This window comes from Herpailurus yagouaroundi, unplaced genomic scaffold, assembly GCF_014898765.1.
Source record: "Herpailurus yagouaroundi ecotype Mexico unplaced genomic scaffold, PumYag 218, whole genome shotgun sequence".
In the NCBI taxonomy this organism is placed as follows: Eukaryota; Metazoa; Chordata; class Mammalia; order Carnivora; family Felidae; genus Herpailurus; species Herpailurus yagouaroundi.
Window position 1 is genome coordinate 4,499,296 of NW_024412449.1, and position 26,253 is coordinate 4,525,548.

The 26,253-nt window shown below is 37.0% G+C and overlaps 1 protein-coding gene across 7 annotated transcripts in view; it reads left to right on the top strand.

Moving 5' to 3' along the window:
- The window catches only part of SBF2 (SET binding factor 2), a 448,047-nt gene that overhangs the window by 164,163 nt on the left and 257,631 nt on the right, over positions 1–26,253 (top strand). For all 7 annotated transcript variants that reach the window (XM_040456902.1, XM_040456904.1, XM_040456906.1 and 4 more), the window contains exon 3: positions 16,732–16,869. In XM_040456902.1, the coding sequence (XP_040312836.1) occupies positions 16,732–16,869 (138 nt within the window). The remainder of the gene's footprint in view (positions 1–16,731; positions 16,870–26,253) is intronic.

Here is a 26,253-nt window from a genome sequence, read left to right on the forward strand (position 1 = left end):
AGACATTTTTTTTTAATGTTTATTCATTTTTGAGAGACAGAGAGAGATAGTGCAAACAGGAGTGGGGCAGAGAGAGAGGGAGACACAGAATCCAAAGCAGGATGCAGGCTCTGAGCTGTCAGCACAGAGCCCAACACGGGGCTGGAACTCACGAACCGTGAGATCATGACCTGAGCAGAAGTCGGACGTTTAACTAACTGAGCCACCCAGGCGCCCCCAAAAGTAGACATTTTAACTGGAGGTTAAATTTCCTTTGAATTTAAAATCCTTTGAAAATTGAAACCTCCAAAAACCTTTAACATTCTTGAAATTTTAAATCCTTTGAAAAAACATTTCTATAAACTCAGTTGTGTGAGCTCTTGCTTATTTTCTGAATATTTGTATATTCATTTTGTTCAAGAATACAGCATCAAAATTTCCTATCAAGATTATTCTACTCATATTTTTAAATGCATAATATAAAATAATTCCTTTATTGCTGTAATTATATATGTGAAATAGGAGATCTCAGATATAACCAGTGTCTATCTTGACAGCATCTTTGTGCAAAATTTAGTAAAAAATATCTGACCAGGCCTGCCATGACTTACCATTACTATCTTAATTGTGGTCACATTAAGTTAGTTTTGTAGAAGTACTTATTGAATCTGAAAACTGATCCTTGGAATTTCCCAGAAGTTTTATCATTAATACCTTTTTTCTTATCAGAATTTAACAGAATGCCCTTTATAATGTAAACAATGAGGCCATTTAAGTACCTAAGGAGGTCTTACTATCCAAGCTTTCATATGCTCCTTCTGGATGTTTTATATTTATTATTTCTGTTAGAAGAAGAAATTTTCTTACAGATTTTATGTTTTAAAGGGACACCAGTTAAGTTTTTAAATTAAAGTTTACACAGAAAACTGTGTCTCAGTGAGCTATAAATTTTAGATTTGGATGAAGGTCTTGTGAAATGTTAAGGGTAACTTTTCTCCGAAGAACCTTCTATAATATTTCACCTTCGAGAGATCAGTCAGATTAATCAAAATAGTACTATGGACATTTTGGGTTATTCTATAATATTTTCATTATATTCTGTGTTTATATAAAGTACTTGAAAAAAGTGGGTATGTTAAGAGTTGCTTCTAGTTTTAAGCAGCAAATATTTGTTCATTTAAGTAATAGACCTGCTTGCTTATGAAAGTTATTTGTGAACTGTGCTCTATGACTGGTACCTTTGAATTGAAAAGTCAGTATATGTGATAGAGTTAAAAATAACATAAAGAGATTATGCTTAATCCTCACTGGAAACCTATAATTTCATTTAAGTTTTGTGAAAATATGTAGTCATTTTGTAGTGAATAGCATTTAATGTCATTTACCAAGCCTAATGAGCAGCTAATGATAATGAATTACAGACCTCTAAGATAATGGTTCTATTTGTTATTAATTCACAGAACATATTCACTTTGTGTCAGAAGAGTTGTTTGTTGAGCAAGTGGAATTGATAATTCAGGCAGTATCCTGATATTATTTTATCACCCAGGCTCAGACATTTCTTTCTTGACTGTGAAACTCACTTTAGAAAATGATGTACCTAGGGGCACCTGGGTGGCTCAGCTGATTAAGTGTCCAACTTGGGCTCAGGTCATGATCTCACAGATCATGGGTTCAAGCCCCACATCGGGCTGTCTGCAGTCAGTGCAGAGCCTGCTTTGGATCCTCTGCCTCCCTCTCTCTCTGCCCCTCCCAGCTTGCTCTCTCTCTCTCTCTCAAAAATGAACATTAAAAAAAAAAGAGAGAGAACATGATGTACCTAATTCTGAAAAGAAGTTTGATGAGAAAGAGCAAGAAGATTTTGAAAGACACCTCTGAGTTTTGTTGTAACCTGAGAAGACTCCCTAGTTCCACCAAGGAGTATACTTTTCTGCTATCCAAATAGCTTCAGCCAAGGTTAGTTACATGTTAATACCCATTTCACTAAAATAGGAGGTTTCACAATTTTGGGCCTCACACTTTATACTCTTATAGATTATTGAGTATCCCCAAAAAGTTTTATTTACGTAGTTTTTATCTATTCATTTATGTATTGGAAATTATAACTAGAGGAGCGCCGGGGTGGCACAGTTGGTTAAGCATCCAGCTCTTTGTCTCAGCTTAGGTCATGGTCTCACCATTGTGAGATCTCAAGCCCAGCATCAGGTTCTGTGCTAACATTTTGGAGCCTGCTTGGGATTCTCTCTCTCTGCTCCTCCCCAGGTCTCTCTCTCTCTCTCTCTCTCTCTCTCTCTCTCTCTCTCTCAAAATAAAGAAACGTTAGTTTCTGGGCGCCTGGGTGTCTCAGTTGGTTAAGTGTCCAACCTTGGCTCAGGTCATGATTTCACAGTTCATGAGTTCAAGCCCCACATCAGGCTCTGACAGCTCAGAGCCTAGAGCCTGCTTTAGATTCTGTGTCTCCCTCTCTCTGCCTCTCCCCTGTTCATGCTCTGTCTCTTTCTCTCTCAAAAATAAATAAACATTTAAAAAAATGAACATTAAAAAAATTATAACTAGAAAATTTTAAACAATTTAATCATTTAAAATCATAATAAGCCATCACATATTAAATAGCATATTTTTATGGAAAAATAACTATACTTTCCATAATAAAAAATAGAGAAAAGAGTAGTATTGTTTTATATTTTTGTAAATATCATATCATTGATATTGGCTTACTAAAAGACAGCTGGATTCTCATGCCTGCTTGTGCATTCAAGCTCTTATAATATGTTGTTTTGGTAAAGTATAGTAAGAAAGTCAGGTTTTTTACAGATATGTAGTTGGAAAAAGAAGGAATATTTTAATAGCCTTTTCATATAATTTTGGAAACTCTTACTTGAATACTATACCAAAGCTCAACCAATAGTAATTTTTTTAAATTAGATGCAGTGTGAAATGTGTAAACACATCAATGAACCTTTCATAGTGTTACCTTAAAATCTGTTGAGGGGTGCTGGGTGCGTCATTTGGTTGACTCTTGATTTCAGTCCAGGTTATGATCTCAGGGTTGTGGGATTGAATCCTGCATCGGGCTCTGTGCTTAGCATTGAGCCTTAAGATTCTCTCTTTCCCTCTGCCCATGTCTTCCACTCGCATGTGTGCAGTATCTCTCTCTATATATAAGTAAAAAAATAAAAACAGTCTGCTGGTCTGCCTAGCACTTTGAATGGGTCTTTTAACCATGCATGATTTTGTAATATTATACCTTGGTCATTTTACAGTGATATGAAATCAGTGAGTTACGCAGATCTTCCAAATATTGACACGTATTAATATATAATATTTTAAATATTACGTTATTTAATATTACTGTCACATTCATCAGAAGTGCAAAAGCTAGGAGACTCATGACAGTGCTTAAAAGCTCATTTATCATTGGTAACACATAGTTTCAGATCTTTCTCTTAAAATGACAGGCCCACCCACTTCATTTGTTTTGAGAAAATGTCTGCCAAATACGTAAATCTGTATAAGCATATTCGTCTGTCAGTTATTCTTTCCAGTAAAAAAGGGTGTTCTTGAAAAAAAAAAAGGCAGCTAGTTCAGCTCACAACTTAAACAGTTACACAAGTAGTTTTTCTCTAAACAACTATCATACTTCTCTATGCAGCAAAAATTCTTTATATATACTATTTGAAACACAGGATATTTAAAAAGTTGTATACTCAAGGGTCAAGTTATAATTAAATTAAAATAGGATACTTAGAGCTTTGAAATTTCAACTTGCTGTGAGGCGTGTGCGATTGAGGTTTAAATTGCCAGAGAAAGTGAGCAGTCTTGCTCTTGCTTCAACAAATCCTCTCAAATGACCCCCTTTGACTTGAGTAGGCATAGTGGTCAAGTTGACTGGCTGGTGGTGAGACTGGCCTGTGGATGAGATTTGAATGCCAAGTCATCAGGGTCTGGCTGTGTAAAAGTCCAAAATATTGACTGTGATAATTGCAAAATTGAAACTGAGCAGGGGACTGGCATCTTACAGTCTGTTAAGCGAGAGAAAGATGGTGGCTTAGGAGGACGCTGGGCTCCTAATGGTGGCTCACCGCGTCCTGCTGATCACTTAGATTCCACCCACACCTGCCTAAATAACCCAGAAAACCACCAGAAGACTAGCAAAACGGATTCTCCAGAGCCAAGCGTAGACAAGAGGCCCAAGGAAGAGGGGCCCCTCCCGAATCGGATCACCAAAGGAAAAGCAAGCTGAGCCTGCCCCTCCCGTCCCTGTGCACCTTGTCGATCCACCCCAGCTAATACGCCAGATCCCCAGCACCACAAGCCTGGCAGTGTGCAAGTAGCCCAGACGGGCCACCCCACCCCACAGTGAGTCCTGCCCCTGGGAGAGGGGAAGAGAAGGTACACACCAGTCTGACTGTGGCCCCAGTGGTGGACTGGGGGCAGACATCAGGTCTGACTGCGGCCCCGCCCACCAACGCAAGTTATTCAGGACAGCACAGGGGAAGTACCCTGCAGTTCCCCACCACTCCAGGGACTATCCAAAATGACGAAACGGAAGAATTCCCCTCAAAAGAATCTCCAGGAAATAGTGACAGCTAACAAACTGATCAAAAACGATTTAAACAATATAACAGAAAGTGAATTTAAAATAATAGTCATAAAATTAATCGCTGGGCTTGAAAACAGTATAGAGGACAGCAGAGAATCTATTGCTACGGAGATCAAGGGACTAAGGAACAGCCAGGAGGAGCTAAAAATGCTATTAATGAGCTGCAAAATAAAATGGAGGCGACCACCACTCGGATTGAAGAGGCAGAGGAGAGAATAGGTGAATTAAAAGATAAAATTATAGAAAAAGAGAGATAAAAAAATCCAGGAGTATGGGGGGAGAATTAGAGAACTAAGTGATGCACTAAAGAGAAATAATCTACGCATAATTGGTATTCAGAGGAGGAAGAAAGAGGAAAAGGTGCTGAAGGTGTACTTGAAGAAATCATAGCTGAGAACTTCCCTGATCTGGGGAAGGAAAAAGGCATTGAAATCCAAGAGGCACAGAGAACTCCCCTCAGATGTAACTTGAATCAATCTTCTGCACAACACATCATAGCGAAACTAGCAAAATAAAAGGATAAAGAGAAAATTCTGAAAGCAGCTAGGGATAAACTTGCTCTAACATATAAAGGGAGACTGATAACCCTCGTGACGGATCTCTCTACTGAAACTTGGCAGGCCAGAAAGGAATGGCAGGAGATCTTCAATGTGATGAACAGAAAAAATATGCAGCCGAGAATCCTTTATCCAGCAAGTCTGTCATTTAGAATAGAAGGAGAGATAAAGGTCATCCCAAACAAACAAAAACTGAAGGAATTCGTCACCACTAAACCAGCCCTACAAGAGATCCTAAGGGGGATTCTGTGAGACAAAGTACCAGAGACATCGCTACAAGCATGAAACCTACAGACATCACAATGATTCTAAACCCATATCTTTCTATAGTAACACTGAATGTAAATGGACTAAATGCGCCAACCAAAAGACATAGGGTATCAGAATGGATAAAAAAACAAGACCCATCTATTTGCTGTCTACAAGAGACTCATTTCAGACCTGAAGACACCTTCAGATTGAAAGTGAGGGGATGGAGAACTATCTATCATGCTACTGGAAGTCAAAAGAGAGCTGGAGTAGCCATACTTCTATCAGACAAACTAGACTTTAAATTAAAGGCTGTAACAAGAGATGAAGAAGGGCATTATATAATAATCACAGGGTCTATCCATCAGGAAGAGCTAACAATTATAAAAATGTCTATGCACCGGATACAGGAGCCCCCAAATATATAAAACAATTACTCACAAACATAAGCAACCTTATTGATAAGAATGTGGTAATTGTACGGGACTTTAACACCCCACTTACAGAAATGGATAGATCATCTAGACACACGGTCAATAAAGAAACAAGGGCCCTGAATGAGACATTGGATCAGATGGACTTGACAGATCTATTTAGAACTCTGCATCCCAAAGCAACAGAATATACTTTCTTCTCGCGTGCACATGGAACATTCTTCAAGACAGATCACATACTGGGTCACAAAACAGCCCTTCATAAGTATACAAGAATTGAGATCACACCATGCATACTTTCAGACCACAATGCTATGAAGCTTGAAATCAACCACAGAAAAAAGTCTGGAAAACCTCCAAAAGCAAGGAGGTTAAAGAACACCCTACTAAAGAATGAATGGGTCAACCAGGCAATTAGAGAAGAAATTTAAAAATATATGGAAACAAACGAAAATGAAAATACAACAATCCAAACGCTTTGGGATGCAGCGAAGGCAGTCCTGAGAGGAAAACACATTGCAATCCAGGCCTATCTCAAGAAACAAGAAAAATCCCAAATACAAAATCTAACAGCACACCTAAAGGAAACAGAAGCAGAACAGCAAAGACACCCCAAACCCAGCAGAAGAAGAGAAATAATAAAGATCAGAGCAGAAATAAACAATATAGAATCTAAAAAAAGTGTAGAGCAGATCACTGAAACCAAGAGTTCGTTTTTTGAAAAAATAAACAAAATTGATAACCCTCTAGCCAGGCTTCTCAAAAAGAAAAGGGAGATGACCCAAATAGATAAAATCATGAATGAAAATGGAATTATTACAACTAATCCCTCAGAAATACAAGCAATTATCAGGGAATACTATGAAAAATTATATGCCAACAAACTGGACAACCTGGAAGAAATGGACAAATTGCTAAACACCCACACACTTCCAAAACTCAAACAGGAAGAAACAGAAAACTTAAACAGACCCATAACCAGCGAAGAAATTGAATCAGTTATCAAAAATCTCCCAACAAATAAGAGTCCAGGGCCAGATGGCTTGCAGGGGAATTCTACCAGACATTTAAAGCAGAAATAATACCTATCCTTCTCAAGCTGTTCCAAGAAATAGAAAGGGAAGGAAAACTTCCAGACTAATTCTATGAAGCCAGTATTACTTTGATTCCTAAACCAGACAGAGACCCAGTATAAAAAGAGAACTACAGGCCAATATCTCTGATGAAGATGGATGCAGAAATTCTCAATAAGATACTAGCAAATCGAATTCAACAGCATATAAAAAGAATTATTCACCATGATCAAGTGGGATTCATTCCTGGGATGCAAGGCTGGTTCAACATTCGCAAATCAATCAATGTGATACATCACATTAATAAAAGAAAAGATAAGAACCATATGATCCTGTCAATCGATGCAGAAAAAGCATTTGACAAAATTCAGCATCCTTTCTTAATAAAAACCCTCGAGAAAGTTGGGATAGAAGGAACATACTTAAAGATCATAAAAGCCATTTATGAAAAGCCCACAGCTAACATCATCCTCAATGGGGAAAAACTGAGACCTTTTTCCCTGAGATCAGGAACACAACAGGGATGTCCACTCTCACCGCTGTTGTTTAGCATAGTGTTGGAAGTTCTAGCATCAGCAATCAGACAACAAAAGGAAATCAAAGGCATCCAAATTGGCAAAGATGAAGTCAAGCTTTCACTTTTTCCAGATGACATGATATTATACATGGAAAATCCGATAGACTCCACCAAAAGTCTGCTAGAACTGATACATGAATTCAGCAAAGTTGCAGGATACAAAATTAATGTACAGAAATCAGTTGCATTTTTATACACCAATAATGAAGCAACAGAAAGGCAAATAAAGAAACTGATCCCATTCACAATTGCACCAAGAAGCATAAAATACCTAGGAATAAATGTAACCAAAGATGTAAAAGATCTGTCTGCTGAAAACCATAGAAAGCTTATGAAGGAAATTGAAGAAGATATAAAGAAATGGAAAGACATTCCCTGCTCATGGATTGGAAGAATAAATATTGTCAAAATGTCAATACTACCCAAAGCTATCTACACATTCAATGCAATCCCAATCAAAATTGCACCAGCATTCTTCTCGAAGCTAGAACAGGCAGTCCTAAAATTCATATCGAACCACAAAAGGCCCCGAATAGCCAAAGTTATTTTGAAGAAGAAGACCAAAGCCAGAGGCATCACAATCCCACACTTTAGCCTCTACTACAAAGCTGTAATCATCAAGACAGCATGGTATTGGCACAAAAACAGACACACAGACTAATGGAATAGAACAGAAACCCCAGAACTAGACCCACAAAAATATGGCCAACTCATCTTTGACAAAGCAGGAAAGAATATCCAATGGAAAAAAGACAGTCTCTTTAACAAATGGTGCTGGGAGAACTGGACAGCAACATGCAGAAGGTTGAAACTAGACTACTTTCTCACACCATTCACAAAAACAAACTCGAAATGGATAAAGGACCTGAATGTGAGACAGGAAACCATCAAAACCCTAGAGGAGAAAGCAGGAAAAAAACCTCTCTGACCTCAGCCGCAGCAATTTCTTCCTTGACACATCCCCAAAGGCAAGGCAATTAAAAGCAAAAATGAACTATTGGGACCTTATGAAGATAAAAAGCTTCTGCACAGCAAAGGAAACAATCAACAAAACTAAAAGGCAACCAACGGAATGGGAAACGATATTTGCAAATGACATATCCAACAAAGGGCTAGTATCCAAAATCTATAAAGAGCTCACCAAACTCCACACCCGAAAAGCAAATAACCCAGTGAAGAAATGGGCAGAAAACATGAATAGACACTTCTCTAAAGAAGACATCCAGATGGCCAATAGGCACACAAAAAGATGCTCAACGTCGCTCCTCTTCAGGGAAATACAAATCAAAACCACACTCAGATATCACCTCATGCCAGTCAGAGTGGCTAAAATGAACAGATCAGGAGACTATAGATGCTGGCCAGGATGTGGAGAAACAGGAACCCTCTTGCACTATTGGTGGGAATGCAAACTGGTGCAGCCGCTCTGGAAAACAGTGTGCAGGTTCCTCAAAAAATTGAAAATAGACCTACCCTATGACCCAGCAATAGCACTGCTAGGAATTTACCCAAGGGATTCAGGAGTGCTGATACATAGGGGCACTTGTACCCCAATGTTTATAGCAGCACTCTCAACAATAGCCAAATTATGGAAAGAGCCTAAATGTCCCTCAACTGACGAATGGATAAAAAAATTGTGGTTTTATATACACAATGGAGTACTACGTGGCAGTGAGAAAGAATGAAATATGGCCATTTGTAGCAACGTGGATGGAACTGGAGAGTGTTATGCTAAGGGGAATAAGTCATACAGAGAAAGACAGATACCATATGTTTTCACTCTTATGTGGATCCTGAGAAACTTAACAGAAGTCCACGGGGGAGGAGAAGGAAAAAAAAAAAAGCAGAGGTTAGAGAGGGAGAGAGCCAAAGCATAAGAGACTCTTAAAAACTGTGAACAAACTGAGGATTGATGGGGGGTGGGAGGGAGGGGTGGATGGGTGATGGGTATTGAGGAGGGCATCTTTTGGGATGAGCATTGGGTGTTGTATGGAAACCAATTTGACAATAAATTTCACATTAAAAAAAAAGTCTAGTTTGTCTCATATAGAAAAAAAAGATAACAAAGAAATACCTCAAACATCCCTATGCCTACAAATCTGACAGGCTAGATGAAATGTATCAATTCCTTGAAAGACACAATCTGATAAAACTCACACAAGAAGAAATAAACTATCTCAATAGGTCTATATCCATTAAATAAATTGAATCAATAACTAATAACTTTCCAAAACAGAAAGCATTAGGCCTAAATGTGTTCACTGGTGAAAATACTAAACATTTAAGGAAGAATTTATACAATCTCTTCCAGAAGATAGAATCAAAGGTAATTCTTCCTGATTCATTCTATGAAGCCAATATTACCCAAATGCAAAAACAGAAAAAAAAAATCATAAGAAAACTACAGTTCACTTCCCCTCATGAACATAGATGCATAAACCCTCAACAAAATATTTACAAATTGAATGCAACAATGTATGAAAAGAAGTATAAACTACAACCAGATAAAATTGATTTCAGTTATGAGGCTGTTTCAACATTTGTTAATAAACACATCAAGAAGACAGATAAGAAAAAAAAAATAACATGACCATATCAATAGATGCAGAAAAAGCATTTTAAAAAATCCAGTAGCCATTCATGATAAAAACTTCAGCAAACTAAAAATAGAGTGGAATTAACTCAATATAGAACATTTACCAAAACCCTACAGCTAACATCATACTTAATGGTAAAAAGCTAGAAGCTTTCTCACTAATAACAAGGCAAGAATGTCTCTTATCACCGCATCTTTTCAAAATTGTATTGGAAGTCCTAACTAATGCAATTAGACCAAAAAAAAAAAAAAAAAAAAAAAGGTGGGGAGGAATAAAAGGTACACAGATTGGGGAGGAAGAAATACAACTGTCTGTTCACATGACATGATTGCCCATACAAAAAATCTGAAAGGATCAACAAAAAGACTCTTGAATGTGATAAACAATTACGGCAAAATTCCAGGATACAAAGTGTATATACAAAAGTCAACTGCCTTCCTACATGCCAACGATGACCAAGTTCTGTTTGAAATTAAAAATACATTACCATTTACATTACCACTGCCCCCAAATTAACTTAAGTTAAATTTAACAAAACACATATAAGATTTACATGAGGAAAACTATAAAACTTTAATAAAAGTACTCAAAAAGAACTAAAGAAAGAGATATTCCATGTTCATAGATAGGAAGACTCAATAATTCCAAGTATCAGTTCTTCCAAACTTGATCAATAGTAAAATGCAATTCCAGTCAACATCACAGCAAGTTATTTTGTGGATATGACAAACTGATTTTAAAGTTTATATGGAGAGACAAAAGATCCAGAATAGCCAATTTGATACTGGATAAGAATAAAGCCAAAGAACAAAGTCACTATCTGACTTAAAGACTTAAAATAAAGCTAAGTAATCAATACAGTGTGAGATCCGTGAAAGAAAAGACAAATAGATCAATCAAATAGAATTGAGAGACCAGAAATAGTATACACAAAGTCAACTTTGACAAAGGACCAAAGGTAATGCAGTGGAAAAAAGATAGTCTTTTCAACAAGTGATGCTGAAATAACCAGATAACCATAAAATGAATCTAGACATTGACAGACCTTTCACTCTTCATAAAAAATTAGCTCAAAGTTGATCATACACCTAAATGTTAAAATAAAAAACTATAAAACTCCCAGAATATAGGAAAAAATCTAGATGACTTGGTGTTGGCAATAACTTTTTAGATAGAACACCAAACCAATGAACTATGGAATAAATAATTGATAAGCTAGACTTCATTAAAATTAAAACCATTTGCTGTGTAAAGGGCACTGTCAAGAAAATGAGAAGACAAACCTAAGACTGGGAGAAAAGTTTGCAAAAGACATACGAAATAATGTATTTAAAATATACAAAGAAATCTTGGGGCATCTGGGTGGCTCAGCTGGTTAGGAATCTGACTCTTGGTTTTGGCTCAGGTCATGACCCTAGGTTAGTGGGATTGAGCCCCACGTTGGGCTCTGTGCTGAGTGTGGAACCTTCTTAAGATTCTCTCTCTTTCGGGCCACCTGGGTGGCTCAATCTATCAGTTAAGTGTCCGACTTCGGCTCAGGTTATGACCTTGCAGTGTGTGAGTTCCAGCCCCACGTCGGGCTCTCTGCTGACAGCTCAGAGCCTGGAACCTGCTTCAGATTCTGTGTCTCCCTCTCTCTCTTCCCCTCCACTGCTCATGCCCTGTCTCTCTCTGTCTCTCAATAATAAATAAACATTTAAAAAATTAAAAAAAAACATTTTTTCTCCCTCTCCCTCTCTAAAATAAAAATAAAATAATTCAAAAGAATAAAATAAAATATACAAAGAAATCTTAAAAAGTCAACAATAAGAAAATGAACAACTCAAAAAATAGGCAAAAGATCTGAACAGATACCTCACTAAAAATACACAAGAAAAAAAAAACATATGAAAAGAAATTCAACGTCCTATGTCACTAAAGAATTGCAAATTAAAATAACAATGAGATATTACTACCTATCTATCATAATGGTTAAAATCCAAAATACTGATAATGCCAAATGCTAACAAGGATGTAGAGCAACAGAACTCTCATTCATTGCTGGTAGGAATGCCAAATGGACAACCACTCTGGAAGATGGTATGATACTTTCTTACAAAACTAAGCATATTCTTAGCATAAAATCCAGCAATTGTGCTCCTTGGTATTTACCCAAAGGAGTTAAAAATATATGTTCACCCAAAAACTTACACATGAATGTTTATTGCAGCTTTATTCATAACTGCCAAAATTTGAAAGCAAGCAAGATGTCCTTCAGTAGGTGAATGGATAAATAAACTGTGGGATATCCAAGACAATAGAATATTCTTTAGTGCTAAAAAGAAATGAACTATTAAACCTTGAAAAGGCATGTAGGAACCTTAAATGTGTATTACTAAGTGAAAGACCACTTTCCAAAAGGGCTACAATATGGTATGATTCCAACTACATGGCATTCTGATAAATGCAAAACTATGGAGGCAGCAAAAAAGATTAATGTTTACCTGAAACTGAAGGCATTGTAGACATGAATAGGCAGAATACAGAGGATTTTAAGGACATTGAACCTGTATAATACTGCATGAAAATGTATGTATAATTCTATAATACTATATAATACTATATACATATGATACTGTATAATACTATATTGGTGGATACATGCTATTATACTTTTGTCAAAACCTACAGAATGTATAACACCAAGAGTGAATGCTAATGTACGTTGTGGACTTTGGGTGATAATGATGTGTCAATCAATATGGGTTCATCAATTTAACAAATGCACCACGGTGGTTGGGGATATTGATAGTGTGAGAGGCTGGTTTTGGGAACAGGGAATACATAGGAATTCTTAGTACCTTCTGCTCAATTTTGCTGTGAATCTAAAACTGCTTTAAAAATTAAAGTCCATTTTCAAAAATCTGAAAAAGTATATATGTTGATTAGCAGTATTATTCAAGAGATGGAACAAAAACAGAAATGAGCTCACCAATATAGCAGCTTTCTGTGCCAGATTACCTTCTGTTATTCTGCTTAATAAGTGTAATCTTGAGCAATTTATTTAACTTCTCAGTGCCTCAGTTTCCTCATCTGTAAAAGGTAGACTATTAGTACCTACCTGCTAGTTTTCTTGAGAAGTCTACATGAGTTAACACATGCAATGTGCTCAGAATAGCCCTTGCCATATAATTCAGTGAAGTAAACATTACTTCTTGTGAATTTAACCCACTGGGATCTAACCTATTTCTGTCATCATATCTACAACAGTTTCTTTCTCCTCTGTATCAATTTCTTCCAAAACCTGCCCCTCCTTTCTTTCTTTTTTTTTTTTTTTTAATGTTTAGGTATTTTTCTGACAGAGAGAAGAGAGAGAGAGAGAGAGAGAGACAGAGTGTGAGCAGGGAGGGGCAGAGAAAGGGGGAGACACAGAATTGAAGCAGGCTCCAGGCTCCAAGCTCCAAGCTGTCAGCAGAGCCTGATGTGGGGCTCGAACTCAGACTGCAAGATCATGACCTGTGCTGAAGTCAGATGCTCAACTGAATGAGCCACCCAGGCTCCCCCCACCCCTTTTTTTAATGTTGCCTCTCCTTACATTGCCCCATTGCCTCCCTGACTGAGTCTAAAGAGACATCAAAAAAAGAGATCTGGATAGTTTCTTACATTTGGACAGAGACAGTCATCGTGTTCAGAGCTTTTCTACCAAAGGAAAAATTCTACCAGACTCATTTCCATAAGCAGATGTCATAGGAATAGCATGACAAACTTAAAAACACACTAATAGGCAAATAAGTGAAAACATTTTTCTTTACATTTTTATTTCAAAATAGTAATTAATCTAACAAATATTTACTGAGTACTTGAATAGCATTTATTCTATGAAGACTTCTCTTTAACTTCCCAGTATATCCAGAACCCTCCAGACCCAAGAATCACGAAGTTCCTCTACTGTGTTCCAAAGCCATTTTATACATTTAAAAAATAATAATTAATAAATTAATTATCTCTTCTTATCTATTTCCCTAGAACTTATCATCTACTCTACCAATTTGGTTCAGAAAAGTTGGCTTGTAATTTTCTTTATGTGTATATTTCTCTTCATCAATCCATCTATCCAAATTCCATGACCATATGTCGTAAGCTTTCTTGTGGCCATCAAAAGGATTTCATATTCCAGAACAGCAGCCCTCAAAGTGTGTTACACAGAATCATAGAGTTCCAGAGGTCAAAACTATTTTCATAATAATAATACTAATAATTAGTGGTTTCTTTCACTTTGTTGACATTTACATTGATGGTGCAAAAGTAATGGTGGGTAAAACTGCTGGCACCTTAATAGAAACGAATGCAGCAAGCCCCAAACTATACTTGTAGTCATTGTATTCTTCATAGCTGCACATTTGCAGTTTTTTTCTTAAAAAAAGCCAGTTTCAGTTTAAAATGCCCTTGATGAACAATAAATATTTTAATTATTTATTATTATTTTTTTAATGTATGAAATTTATTGTCAAATTGGTTTCCATACAACACCCAATGCTCATCCCAAAAGATGCCCTCTTCAATACCCATCACCCATCCTCCCCTCCCTCCCACCCCCCATCAATCCTCAGTTCACAGTTTTTAAGAGTCTCTTAGGCTTTGGCTCTCTCCCTCTCTAACCTCTGCTTTTTTTTTTTTCCTTCCCCTCCCCCGTGTACTTCTGTTAAGTTTCTCAGGATCCACATAAGAGTGAAAACATATGGTATCTGTCTTTCTCTGTATGACTTAACATGCGTTGGTGGGCGGAGCCACAGTCAGACCTGATGTCTGCCCCCAGCCCACCGCTGGGGCCACAGTCATACTGGTGTGTACCTTCTCTTCCCCTCTCCCAGGGGCAGGACTCACTGTGGAGTGGTGTGGCCCCTGTCCGGGCTACTTGCACACTGCCAGGCTTGTGGTGCTGCTTTGATGGGAACCTGCGTATTAGCCGGGGTGGATTGGCAAGGTGCACAGGGGTGGGAGGGGCAGACTCAGGTCGCTTTGCCTTTGGTGGCCTGCTTCGGGAGGGGCCCTGTGGCACCGGGAGGGAGGTCAGAGGGATGGATCCACAGAAGCACAGCATTGGGTGTTTGCGGTGCAAGCAAGTTCCATGAGGGGAAGTGGTTCCCTTTGGGATTTTGGCTGCGGGATGGGTGAGGGAGATGACGCTGGCCAGTGCCTTTGTTCCCTGCCAAGCTGAGCTCTGTCCTCCGGGTCTCAACCCCTCTCCCGTTGTCTTCTGGCCCTCCCACTCTCCGAGCAGAGCTGTTGACTTATAACATTCCAGATGTTAAGTCCCTCTGGCTGTCAGAACACACTCTGACCGGCCGCTCCACTTTGCAAGCCAGACTCGGGGGCTCTTGCCTTGCCTGGTGGGCTGGTGCCCTCTACTGCCCCAGCTCCCTCCCGCCAGTCTGTGTAGCACGCACGGCCTCTCTGCCCTTCCTGCCCTCTTCCATGGGCTTCTTATCTACTCTTGGCTCCAGAGAATCCATTCTGCTAGTCTTCTGGCGGTTTTCTAGGTTATTTAGGCAGATATGGGTGGAATCTAAGTGATCAGCAGGACGCGGTGAGACCAGCGTCCTCCTACGCCGCCATCTTCCCCCAGACCTTTCTTTATTATCTTTTAATGTCCATGGGATCTGTAGTACTGTTGCCTCTTTAATTTCCAATGTTAGTAATTTGTAACTTTTTTTTTTCTTAGTTAGCTGGCTAGAGGGTTGTTGATTTTAATAATTTTTTTTTCAAAAAACCAGCTATGTTTTGTTGATTTTCTCTATTGAATTTTGTTTTCAATTTAATTGATTTCTACTCTAATCTATTATTTCTTTTCACCTGCTTACTTTGAATTTAATTTGCTCTTCTTTTTATAGTTTCCTAAGATAGAAGCTTAGATTATTGATTTTAGATATTTCTTCTTTTGTAATATATACATACAATGCTATAAATTTTCCTCTAAGCACTGCTTTTGCTGAATTTCGAAAAATGTTGCTAAGATGTATTTTCGTTTTCATTGATTTAAAAATATTTTTTAATTTCTTTTGAGATTTTGTCTTTGACCCATGTGTTATTTAGAAGTGTGTTGTTTAATCTTCAAATTTTGGGGGAATTTTTCAGCTATCTTTCTGTTACGAGTTCAGTTCTGTTGTGGTCTAAGAGCATACATTGTATGATTTCTATTCTTTTAAATACATGTAAATATATTATATAGCCTATAATGTGGCTTATCTTGATGAATAAGATATCTTTTTCATTGAATTGAATTGAATTGAAGACTCTTAGATTGATGAAGGAATTTTGAAATAATTCTGTTTCCTACCAGCAACAGATACTTAGCTCTTTATCTTCAACTCATTTCATGATTTGTTCTGAAGTGGGCAAGTTTTTCATTTATGTGATTTGTTCCTACATATGCTAATCTATGTCTCAGAATGAGGGGCATCTGTGGAAAATCTAGGGGCTGTCCTCATAAAATGTATATGTACATTAGATAAAGTGTTCTACGTTATAAATCTACTTTTAAAAATATAATGGCTGAGATAACATATCACATTAGCTGGAAATTTTTTTACAATGGGGTGATATGTAACATTTCAGAAAGATTTATAAATAATAAATTTTCATTATGCTTTTAAAATGTGACAATTTTTTTCTATTCCCTTTAGTTTTGTCAACCTGGTGGGTGGCAGCTGTCCAGAGAGAGGAAGCAGCCAACATTTTTTGTGGTGGTCCTGACAGATATTGACTCAGATCGACATTACTGCTCATGCCTAACCTTCTATGAGGCAGAAATCAATCTACAGGTACAACCACTCTTCTAGGCAAACTACAAATGAACAACATTTAAGAATCTTTTTTTTAATGCCATATTTGTTTTTGTTAAACTGTTAAGTTTAAGTTCTTTGGGCTACTTTAAAAAGACTGAGGTACTAAACTGTTGGAGAAGAGAGAAAGAAAGTATACTTTGTTTTCTTTTATTTTTTTAATCATTTTTTTAAATGTTTATTTATTTTTGAAAGACAGAGATGCAGAGTGTGAGCATGGGAGGGGCAAAGAGAGGGAGACACAGAATCTGAAGCAGGCTCTAGGCTCTGAGCTGTCAGCACAGAGCCCTATGCAGGGCTTGAACTCACGAACTGTGAGATCATGACCTGAGCTGACATCACATGCTTAACTGACTGAGCCACCCAGGCTCCCCTTAATTGTTTTCTTTTAAAATATTGATCAGAATCTGAATATTTCTAATAATAGCATATTCATGAATTGGTATATTAAGAAGATGTATAGCCCCTCATGTAGAAGGTGTGATTTTTTTCTCTCCTTTTCCTGAGCAATCTTTCACAGAATGTAAAGCATTTAATCAGAATGTTCATAAATCACCTATCACAATGCTTGATATTATTTTTTAAACACCCAAGTAAATGTCAACTCATTATTGTTAATGGCGGGAGTATCAACATGACTGAAATTCATAGGCTAGACCATTGAAACAAGAAATACTAGGTTTCTCAAAGAGTATTTGTTGGGGTTCTTACTTTCAGACAACTGGACCTACTTTCTCTATGCATAAAAGGATTTATGACAATGAATTGCAGAGGTTATGTAATTTCATGGGTAAGAGATAAACAGGGAACCAACTTTGGATACTAGGAATTGCCTGGTTTGAGTCTATTTTAGTAGATACTTTTTCTCCCATTGACCACTTGTCACTTACAATGTTGGGTACTAGACAATATAACCTTTATTTATTTTTTTTTTTCAACGTTTATTTATTTTTGGGACAGAGAGAGACAGAGCATGAACGGGGGAGGGGCAGAGAGAGAGGGACACACAGAATCGGAAACAGGCTCCAGGCTCTGAGCCATCAGCCCAGAGCCTGACGCGGGGCTCGAACCCACGGACCGCAAGATCGTGACCTGGCTGAAGTCGGACGCTTAACCGACTGCGCCACCCAGGCGCTCCGACAATATAACCTTTATATGTTACCCTAAAAATCTAATGTCATGTACAGCTTGTTTCACTATCTTACACCAGTGACTTCTGCTTTAATTCTCATATGTGTTGTTTCCTTGTGGACATCAAGTTGCATACAGATCCCACCCCCCTGCAAAGGAATCAGAAAAACTCTTTGTTGTTGTTATGTGTTTGTTTATTTTGATTTCAAAGCTCTATAGTACAAGAAGGAAACTATAAAAAGGTTCAGAGGATATTGACTGAGCCAGTCAGCATTATCTGCAGTACTTTCTGCTACATGCAGGTGAATGAGTATCACTGCCATGGAAAAGGACTGGCTTTTCTAAAATGGCCTCGCAAAAGAGCATTTGTCATTTGGGTTACTTTAATTAAACCCTAATATCTGACTTTTCTAGATGCAGAAATCTGATTTTGTAGTACAAGAGGAGATAAATCACCTTTCCTGACACAGACTCACATTATCCACATTCATTAGACTGATGTATTAAAACCAGCTTGCTAGTTATTAAGTTACAGTGATAAATTAAAAGATTACATAGAACAAAATATGTATCACATATTATGAATACATTCTTTCTTTGTTGTCAGATCATTGTGGAAAGCCATATCAAAATCTGAAGCATTTTGGCGTGGAATCAAACTAAGGAATACTTTATGCCAAATATTTAAAAAAAATTTTTTTTAATGTTTATTTATTTTTGAGAGAGAGACAGAGTGTGAGCAGGGGAGGAGCAGAAAAAGAGGGAGACACAGAATCTGAAGCAAGCTCCAGACTCTGAGCTGTCAGCACAGAGCCCGGTGCGGGGCTCGAACTCACAAACCATGAGATCATATCCTGAGCTGAAGTAGGACGCTTATCGACTGAGCCACCTGGGCACCCCATGTCAAATATTTAATGCTTGCTAGACTAACATAACCCATTGTTTCTATTTGAAATTAGCCCATTGTTTCTATGTTGTCAATGGGGACAGAAAACTTAGAAGTTGATGACAATAGCCATTTCTGTTTTGGATAGTGTTTGAGTGGATGTTGTTGACAGATAACTAATCAAATTCCCATTTTTGATCAATTCAGTTTAAAAGTATTCTCCAGCCAAGAGCCTACCTATGTCTTTTAGGTGACCTTTCATTTTTATGTTGATCTTTGGAATTTAAGTTGGTTCTGAGAATGCAGTAGCAGTATTTTCTTTTATTTCCGTATTCTTGACAGTACCTCTTTACAACTCCCTAGAATTGTCCAATGAAACTGATTATTTAAGTCTTCCTCCTTGCTCCTTCATTACAAACCCTTCTTGCCCCAAAATAACTGACAGAAAAGTAATACATTAAGACAGTGTAGGGGGGTCCTGCACTGTGTATGGTGACATAGCAAACTCCTGAAACCAGTTCCTCCCGCATCTACAGCTACATGGAGTGATTCCCTCTGAAAGAAATCTAGAAATGAGTTTAGCAACTCACATTTTGCAAACAAGAAAATACCCATACTGAAATAAGTAGGAAAATCTGAGACAAACTCTCACCATAAACCCTACCCCTGGCATAGCAACATGAGATTGGGAAGGAATTTACAACTATTAGCATTTTCCTGAGTCGTAAAGGATTTGGACCCAATATCTAGCCTCAACTTTAAAGACTTGTACTGAGGGATGGACACCCAAAACACCTAACTTTGAAAAATAATGGGTCTTATGTCCCTGAGACCCATCAACTATAGCAAACAAAGAAAGAGTTCTTAACAGGTTCATAAGAATTCACTGTGTCTGTGCCCCTACGACTCAGCATGGAAAGAACAGGGAGAAATGCCCACCTCTCGGTCTTTCCTTGAAAGAGTCCTGTTTGCATACTTTAAAAGCTGCCTTAGGGTCAGGTCTCTAATTTAGCATATTTCTAGGGGCCGTACTGGAGACCAAGGAAGCTAGCAGGTACCATCTCTGCGTTGTCTCTCTGGCCCACTTTACTTTACCAGTTTCTCTCTGGAAAGAACTTATGCACATGTCTGGAACTTCAGATTTGCAGTTGCTGCCCAAGGAATGCACCCTTTTAATCTCCTGGCTCTGGTGGTCAGCAGAGCGTAAAGCTGTCAACTCCTACAGGACTGTAGCAAAGAAAGAAAGTTCTTAACTGGCCATCTCCACCCAGGAGTCAGTGAGAAGGAGCAGAGAGAAACACCCATCTCCAAGTCTTTCAATGAAAGAGGTATATTTGCATACATTAAGGTTGCTTCCTGAGAGTCTGGCTTTCAGTCAGTCTGAATCTAGTTGCTGAGGTCCTTCTCTTTGGGACAATGAAAGGTCTTGGCACACCCTCAGTCTGAATCTAGTTGCTGAGGTCCTTCTCTTTGGGACAATGAAAGGTCTTGGCACACCCTCAACTACAGGAAGCACTAAGAATAAGGTAGGCTGTTTGTGGACAATTACAAAGATTTGAGAGACAGCCAAGAGCTACGGCAAGATTAAATGATAAGATTCATCCTCCTACAAGAGGCCACTTCTTCAAGACTAGGACAGGTGGCTGTTTAATTGGATACATAGAAACTAACAAAGAGAGTCAAGAAAGTGGAGACACAGAAGAATATGTTCCAAACTAAAGAACAAGATAAAACTCAGAAAAAGGAGAAATGGAGATAAGAGATTTATCTGATCAAGAGTTCAAAATAATGATCATAAAGATGCTCACTTAGCTCAGGAGAAGAATGAATGAACAAGGGTAGAATTTTAACAAACAAAACTTAAGAAAGAACCAATAAAAGTCAGAGCTGAAGCATATAATAACTGCATTGAAATGTACCATAATGGGATTTAACAGCAGACTAGATGAAGGAGAAAAAGGGATCAGTGAATGTGAGGACAGGGCAGTGGAAATCACCCAATCAAAAAAGCAAAAATGAAAAAAGAAGGAAATAGAGTAAACATAGCTTTAAGCATTTAAATGACACATTAAGTAGGCCGATGTTCGTGATTTAGGTATTCCAGAAGGAGAAGAGAGAGAGAAAGAGGAAGAAAACTTATTTGAAGAAGTAATGGCTAAAACCTTTCCTAACATGGGGAAGGAAACAGACACACAGATCCTTAAAGCCCATAGAGTTCTAATAAAGATGAACTCAAAGAGACTAGCACCAAGATACATTATAATTGAAGTGTCAAGAGGTGAGGACAAGAGAAAAGCAACTTGTTCATAAAAGGAAACCCCCATACTTTATGAGCAGATTTCTCAGCAGAAACTTTGTGGGATACTAGGGAGTGTCAAGATACAGTCAATCTAACATATTCCACCTGACAAAAATGTCCTTCAGAATTGAAAGAGAAATAAACAGTTTTCCATACAAGCAAAAGCTAAAGGAGTTCATCACCACTAGACTGGCTTTATAAGAAATATTAAAAAGAGTTCTTTAAGCCTAAATGAAAGGGTACTAATTAGTAACAGGAAAACATATTAAAGTATAAATCTTACTTGTAAAAAATATCTAATGTTGTAAAAGATGGTGGGTTAATCACTTATAAAGCTTAGTATGAAGGGACCAAAAGACAAAAGTAGTAAAAATAACTGTAACTACAAAAATTTGTTAATGGATACACATGATCAAAAAGATATAAATTATGACATCAAAAACCTAGATTAGGTGAGGGAGATATAAAATGTAGAGCATAGAATATATTCTAATGTAAACTGTTATCAACTTAAAATAGACTGTTATAAATTGTTTTATGTAAACCTCATGGTAACCACAAGCAAAAACCTATAGTAGATACACTAAAAATGAAGATAAAGGAATCTAAGCATACCACTACAGAAAACATCAAATCACAAAGGAAGAGAGTAAGAGAGGAAGGAGGAAACAACAGATTACAAAATATCCATAAAACAAGGAACAAAATGGCATTAGTAAATATAAACTGATCACTAATTACTTTAAATGTAGACAGATTAAATTCTCCAATCCAGAGACTTAGAGTGGCTAAAAGGATTTAAAAAATAAGACCCAACTAAATGCTACCCACCAGAGACTTTAGCTTTAAGGATAGACACAGACTGAAAGTGAAGGGGTAGAAGAAAATATCTCCTGCAAATGGAAACCAAAGGAAAGCTACAGTGGCTATACTTGTCAGACAGAATAGACTTTAATCTAAAAACTCTCATAATAGACAAAGAAGGTGATTATATAATGATAAAGTAGTCAACTCATCAAGAGGATATAACAATTGTAAATATTTATATACCCAACATCAGAGCAGCTAAGTAAATATAATATTTGCTTGTGTTCTTTACGGATCTACCTTTTTTGTCCTCCAGTATAGGATGCAGTTCACAATCACATACAGCTTTTAATTATCATTTCTCTTTGTTTCTTTTTATCTGGAATAGTTGATCACCCTTTCTTTGCCTTATGACATTGACATTTTTGAATAATGCAGGTCCCATGGCCTCTTTTAATAGGCTGTCCATTATTGTGTGTTTTTTCTGATGTCTCTCATCTTTAGATTCAGGTTATACATCAGCAGTTGGATTACTGCCAACAATTGAAATACTGTGTGTTCCTTATATTGGTTTCCATTGGTGTCCATGTTAATTTTGGTAACTTGGTCAGGTGATTGTCAGCTATTTCCATTGTCTAGTTGTTGTCTTTTGTCTTGCAACTAAAATGCCATCTGTGGGAAGATACTTTGAGACTATGCAAATATTCTATTACTCATTAATCATGCCCACCCCTAGATTTAGCATTAGTGATGATTCTTGCCTGTTCCAATTTTTATTTTGATGGCTGCAAAATGATTATTTCTTACCCCCACACACCCTCTACCTTTACCAGTTGGTAGTTGACATTTTGCACTAAGCAAGAGCTTTCCTGTCTTGTCTATCTGAGCTAGAGACTCACTTACTCCACTTTCTTTTTTCTTCAATACTATTTAATTAATGGTTTTCATTGTCTTATTGCACAAATTGTCATAGATTTGTACCCTTCGGGTTGGTTCCTGTATTCTTTCGATAAGGCCCCAGCATTTTTTAAGGCATTTTTTTTTTTAACTTTTTATCATAACAAGCTGATCCAGGCTCATCATATTCTTCCCTGCCCTTGGCCTTGAAATCAGCCATTTTCTCAAGGATCCCTGGCTAATTTGAGTAGAGAATAACATTAGAAATCAAGATGTAGGTTCTTATGTATTTGGAATCAGTGTTTAAAAAGTTTTTTTTCTTTTTAAGTTCAGATGTTTTTTCATTTTCCATTTTAAGTGAATGAAATATTATAATTTATTTAGTTTTATAATCAACTTACAGAAGGTTAGATTCTGCTTCTTATGAGTTTTCCCAAGATTCTGAAAATAAAAATAAGTTGTAAGAGTTCTGGCTCCTATAGAATTACACTTAGGTAGTTAGGTATTAGCCAGAATTGTATGACAGCTTTTCTGTGCTCACCAAAGAAAGTTAATGTTTTTTGGAATTGGTCTAAAAAAATGGCGTGGACAATGAGGTAGGATTTTTAAAAATAATATTAAAACTCAGATGATGTTCCTTTTAGGTCATCATTAATGTTTTTCCCATTTTTGGTGTGAAGTTAACTATGTTCTTTTTTAAAAATGTGTTTTTCTTCTGTTACTGGATCATATCAGCAGTTCAAAAATAGATCTTTTTAGTTCTCATTTGGTCTGAATTACTTCAGACCAAATATACTATGACACATTATTTGGAAACCTGAAGAGGAGGAACTTAGGGACACATCATCCAAAGTATAATTGTGCAACTTTAAAAATGTTGGCTCTTATCTTTCCAAGATACAGTAATACTATCAGTAATCACAAGCAAAACCTTTTCATTAAATTCGAAAATGGGTTCCCAAAATTATTTGACTAAATAGAATTGTAGATTTTTTTCAGGGATGAGTAAAATACAACAGATGTAAGGTTGCTTTATATTACTTCTCTAAAAAATGATAGACCTGTCTAAATTTTTTTATTTAGTTGTATCATTTTAAAGTATTTTTAGTGTGTTGAAAAATGTGTTTATGAACCAATAATAATGATGCAATTTACAGTAAAGACATTTGGCATGTCAGCAAATAAATTGTCATCAAAGAAAGGGAGGGGGAAATGATTGAGGGTACACTGGAGAAGTAAGATGAGGAATAAAGAAGGAGTACATAGAAGGAATAGGATTTGTTTCTTCATCTCAATTGGCTTAACAATCTAGTGTGAGGCAAAATCAAAATTTAAATATAAAGATACTCCAAAGTACCTATGTTAAGCACTGATTCGATGATAGACTTAATAATTAAAGACAGGGCAGTGGAAATAAGTCTTACCGAGTTTCAAGGATTCAGTGGCCTTTTAGAAAACAAGAGCTAAGGAAAGCTTAGAGTAAAGGAAATGGAGCAGTCCAGGCAAAAAGCTTATGTATAGGAAAAAAGATTATAGTGTTTATGATACATTGAAGGGCTTATCATGTTCCAGGAACTATGCTAAAAGTTTTATAGCACTTTTATTCCATTTTATTTAATTCACATGTAGTTTATTTTATTCTTACAAGAACAGCACTTGGTAAGTTTTAACGTTCCAATTTTATGGATGAGGCTAAAAGACTTACCCAGGGACATTAAAGTACTAAGTCAAAAAGCTTGAATCTGTCTGTCTCCAAAGACCAAATACCAATATCAAATACTAAAGCATCTATTACAAGGCTGCAAAAATTATATCAGTGTGTTATTGGTTCAAGAAGAATTGTCAAGAATAAGACCAGAACTGGTCTTATTATTTATTATCAATATATGACTGTGGAAACATTCATTACAAATGAATGGAGTTTGTACATTTTAACAAGTGTTATTTAAATAGTTACTGAACTTTGTGAGAAAAAAATAAATTGAAATGCTCGTAGTAAAATACAATTCCAAATGATTGAGTAACTTATTTGGAAAAATGAAGTAATAAAAATGGATTTCTAAACTGATCTCTTGTTGGCAAAACTTGGAGCAGTAGGGGAAATCACATAAAACATTCAATAGATTTATCTGAAGAATAGACTAGTCATTTTTTCTTTTTTTCTCTTTTCCCTTTCCTGGTTATCAAGCTACTAAATTGTGCTTATTGTAGAAAATTTAGAACATATTGGGAGAAAAGTAAGACAACAGAAAAAAAATTATAGTTTGATATATTTTGTTTCAATATTAAGGGTTTTTTAAAAACTAAAACTCTATGTAGATCTAATTAATGTCTACACATTAATTGACCATATGGATGTAGTATACTTGATCCATCTCCTAATAGGCATTTAGTTCCCCTTTTGTCAATATCATGAATAACACTGTGATGAATATCTCTTTGGAATAATCTTGATTCTGCCAAGGAGGGTTTTGTCCGTGATTATCTATCTCACTGAATTAGAAATTACAAATAGAGAAAGTGAGAAGTGGGTTTGCTAGTAATACAGTCAACATTATACTTGATAGTATCTAGAGACTAATCCTCAGACCTCATTCAACAAAGAGAGTCTAGTGAAAAGTAGCATAAGTAACAATTCAGACAGTGATCAAAATTGAGGGACATACATCCTGAGTTTCTAATGTTTGTTTGATAATTTGCAGCATATGCAATTATCCATATAGGATTCTTGATATAGTAGGAATGGTGGAGATTATGCCTTTTGTGAAAGGGTCCTATCTCCATCCTCTCCCCCTTTTATTTTATTTTTTTTCAACGTTTATTTATTTTGGGGACAGAGACAGAGCATGAACGGGGGAGGGGCAGAGAGAGAGAGAGGGAGACACAGAATTAGAAACAGGCTCCAGGCTCTGAGCCATCAGCCATCAGCCCAGAGCCTGATGTGGGGCTCGAACTCCCGGACCGCGAGATCGTGACCTGGTTGAAGTCAGACGCTTAACCAACTGCGCCACCCAGGCGCCCCCCCTCCCCCTTTTAAAACGAGAATTGCTTAATGGACAGAATGCTGAATCTTAACAGTCTCCCTGACATCCATCGCAGATACATTCTGTAGGGAAAACATTTCACTTAATTAGATATGATTGATTGGTGTTATATGCTTAAAATAGTATGAGACATTAAAACAACAGGAGAAGCTTTTGAGAACAGGCTCCTAAAGTCCTTCAACATTAAATCCCTTTTCTTAAATTTTGACAGTTTTACACTAGGAAAGGCTGCAGCAAGAACTGTTATTGCTATTTCAGTTTAACATAAGGATTATTACATGCAAATATACTTAATGGAA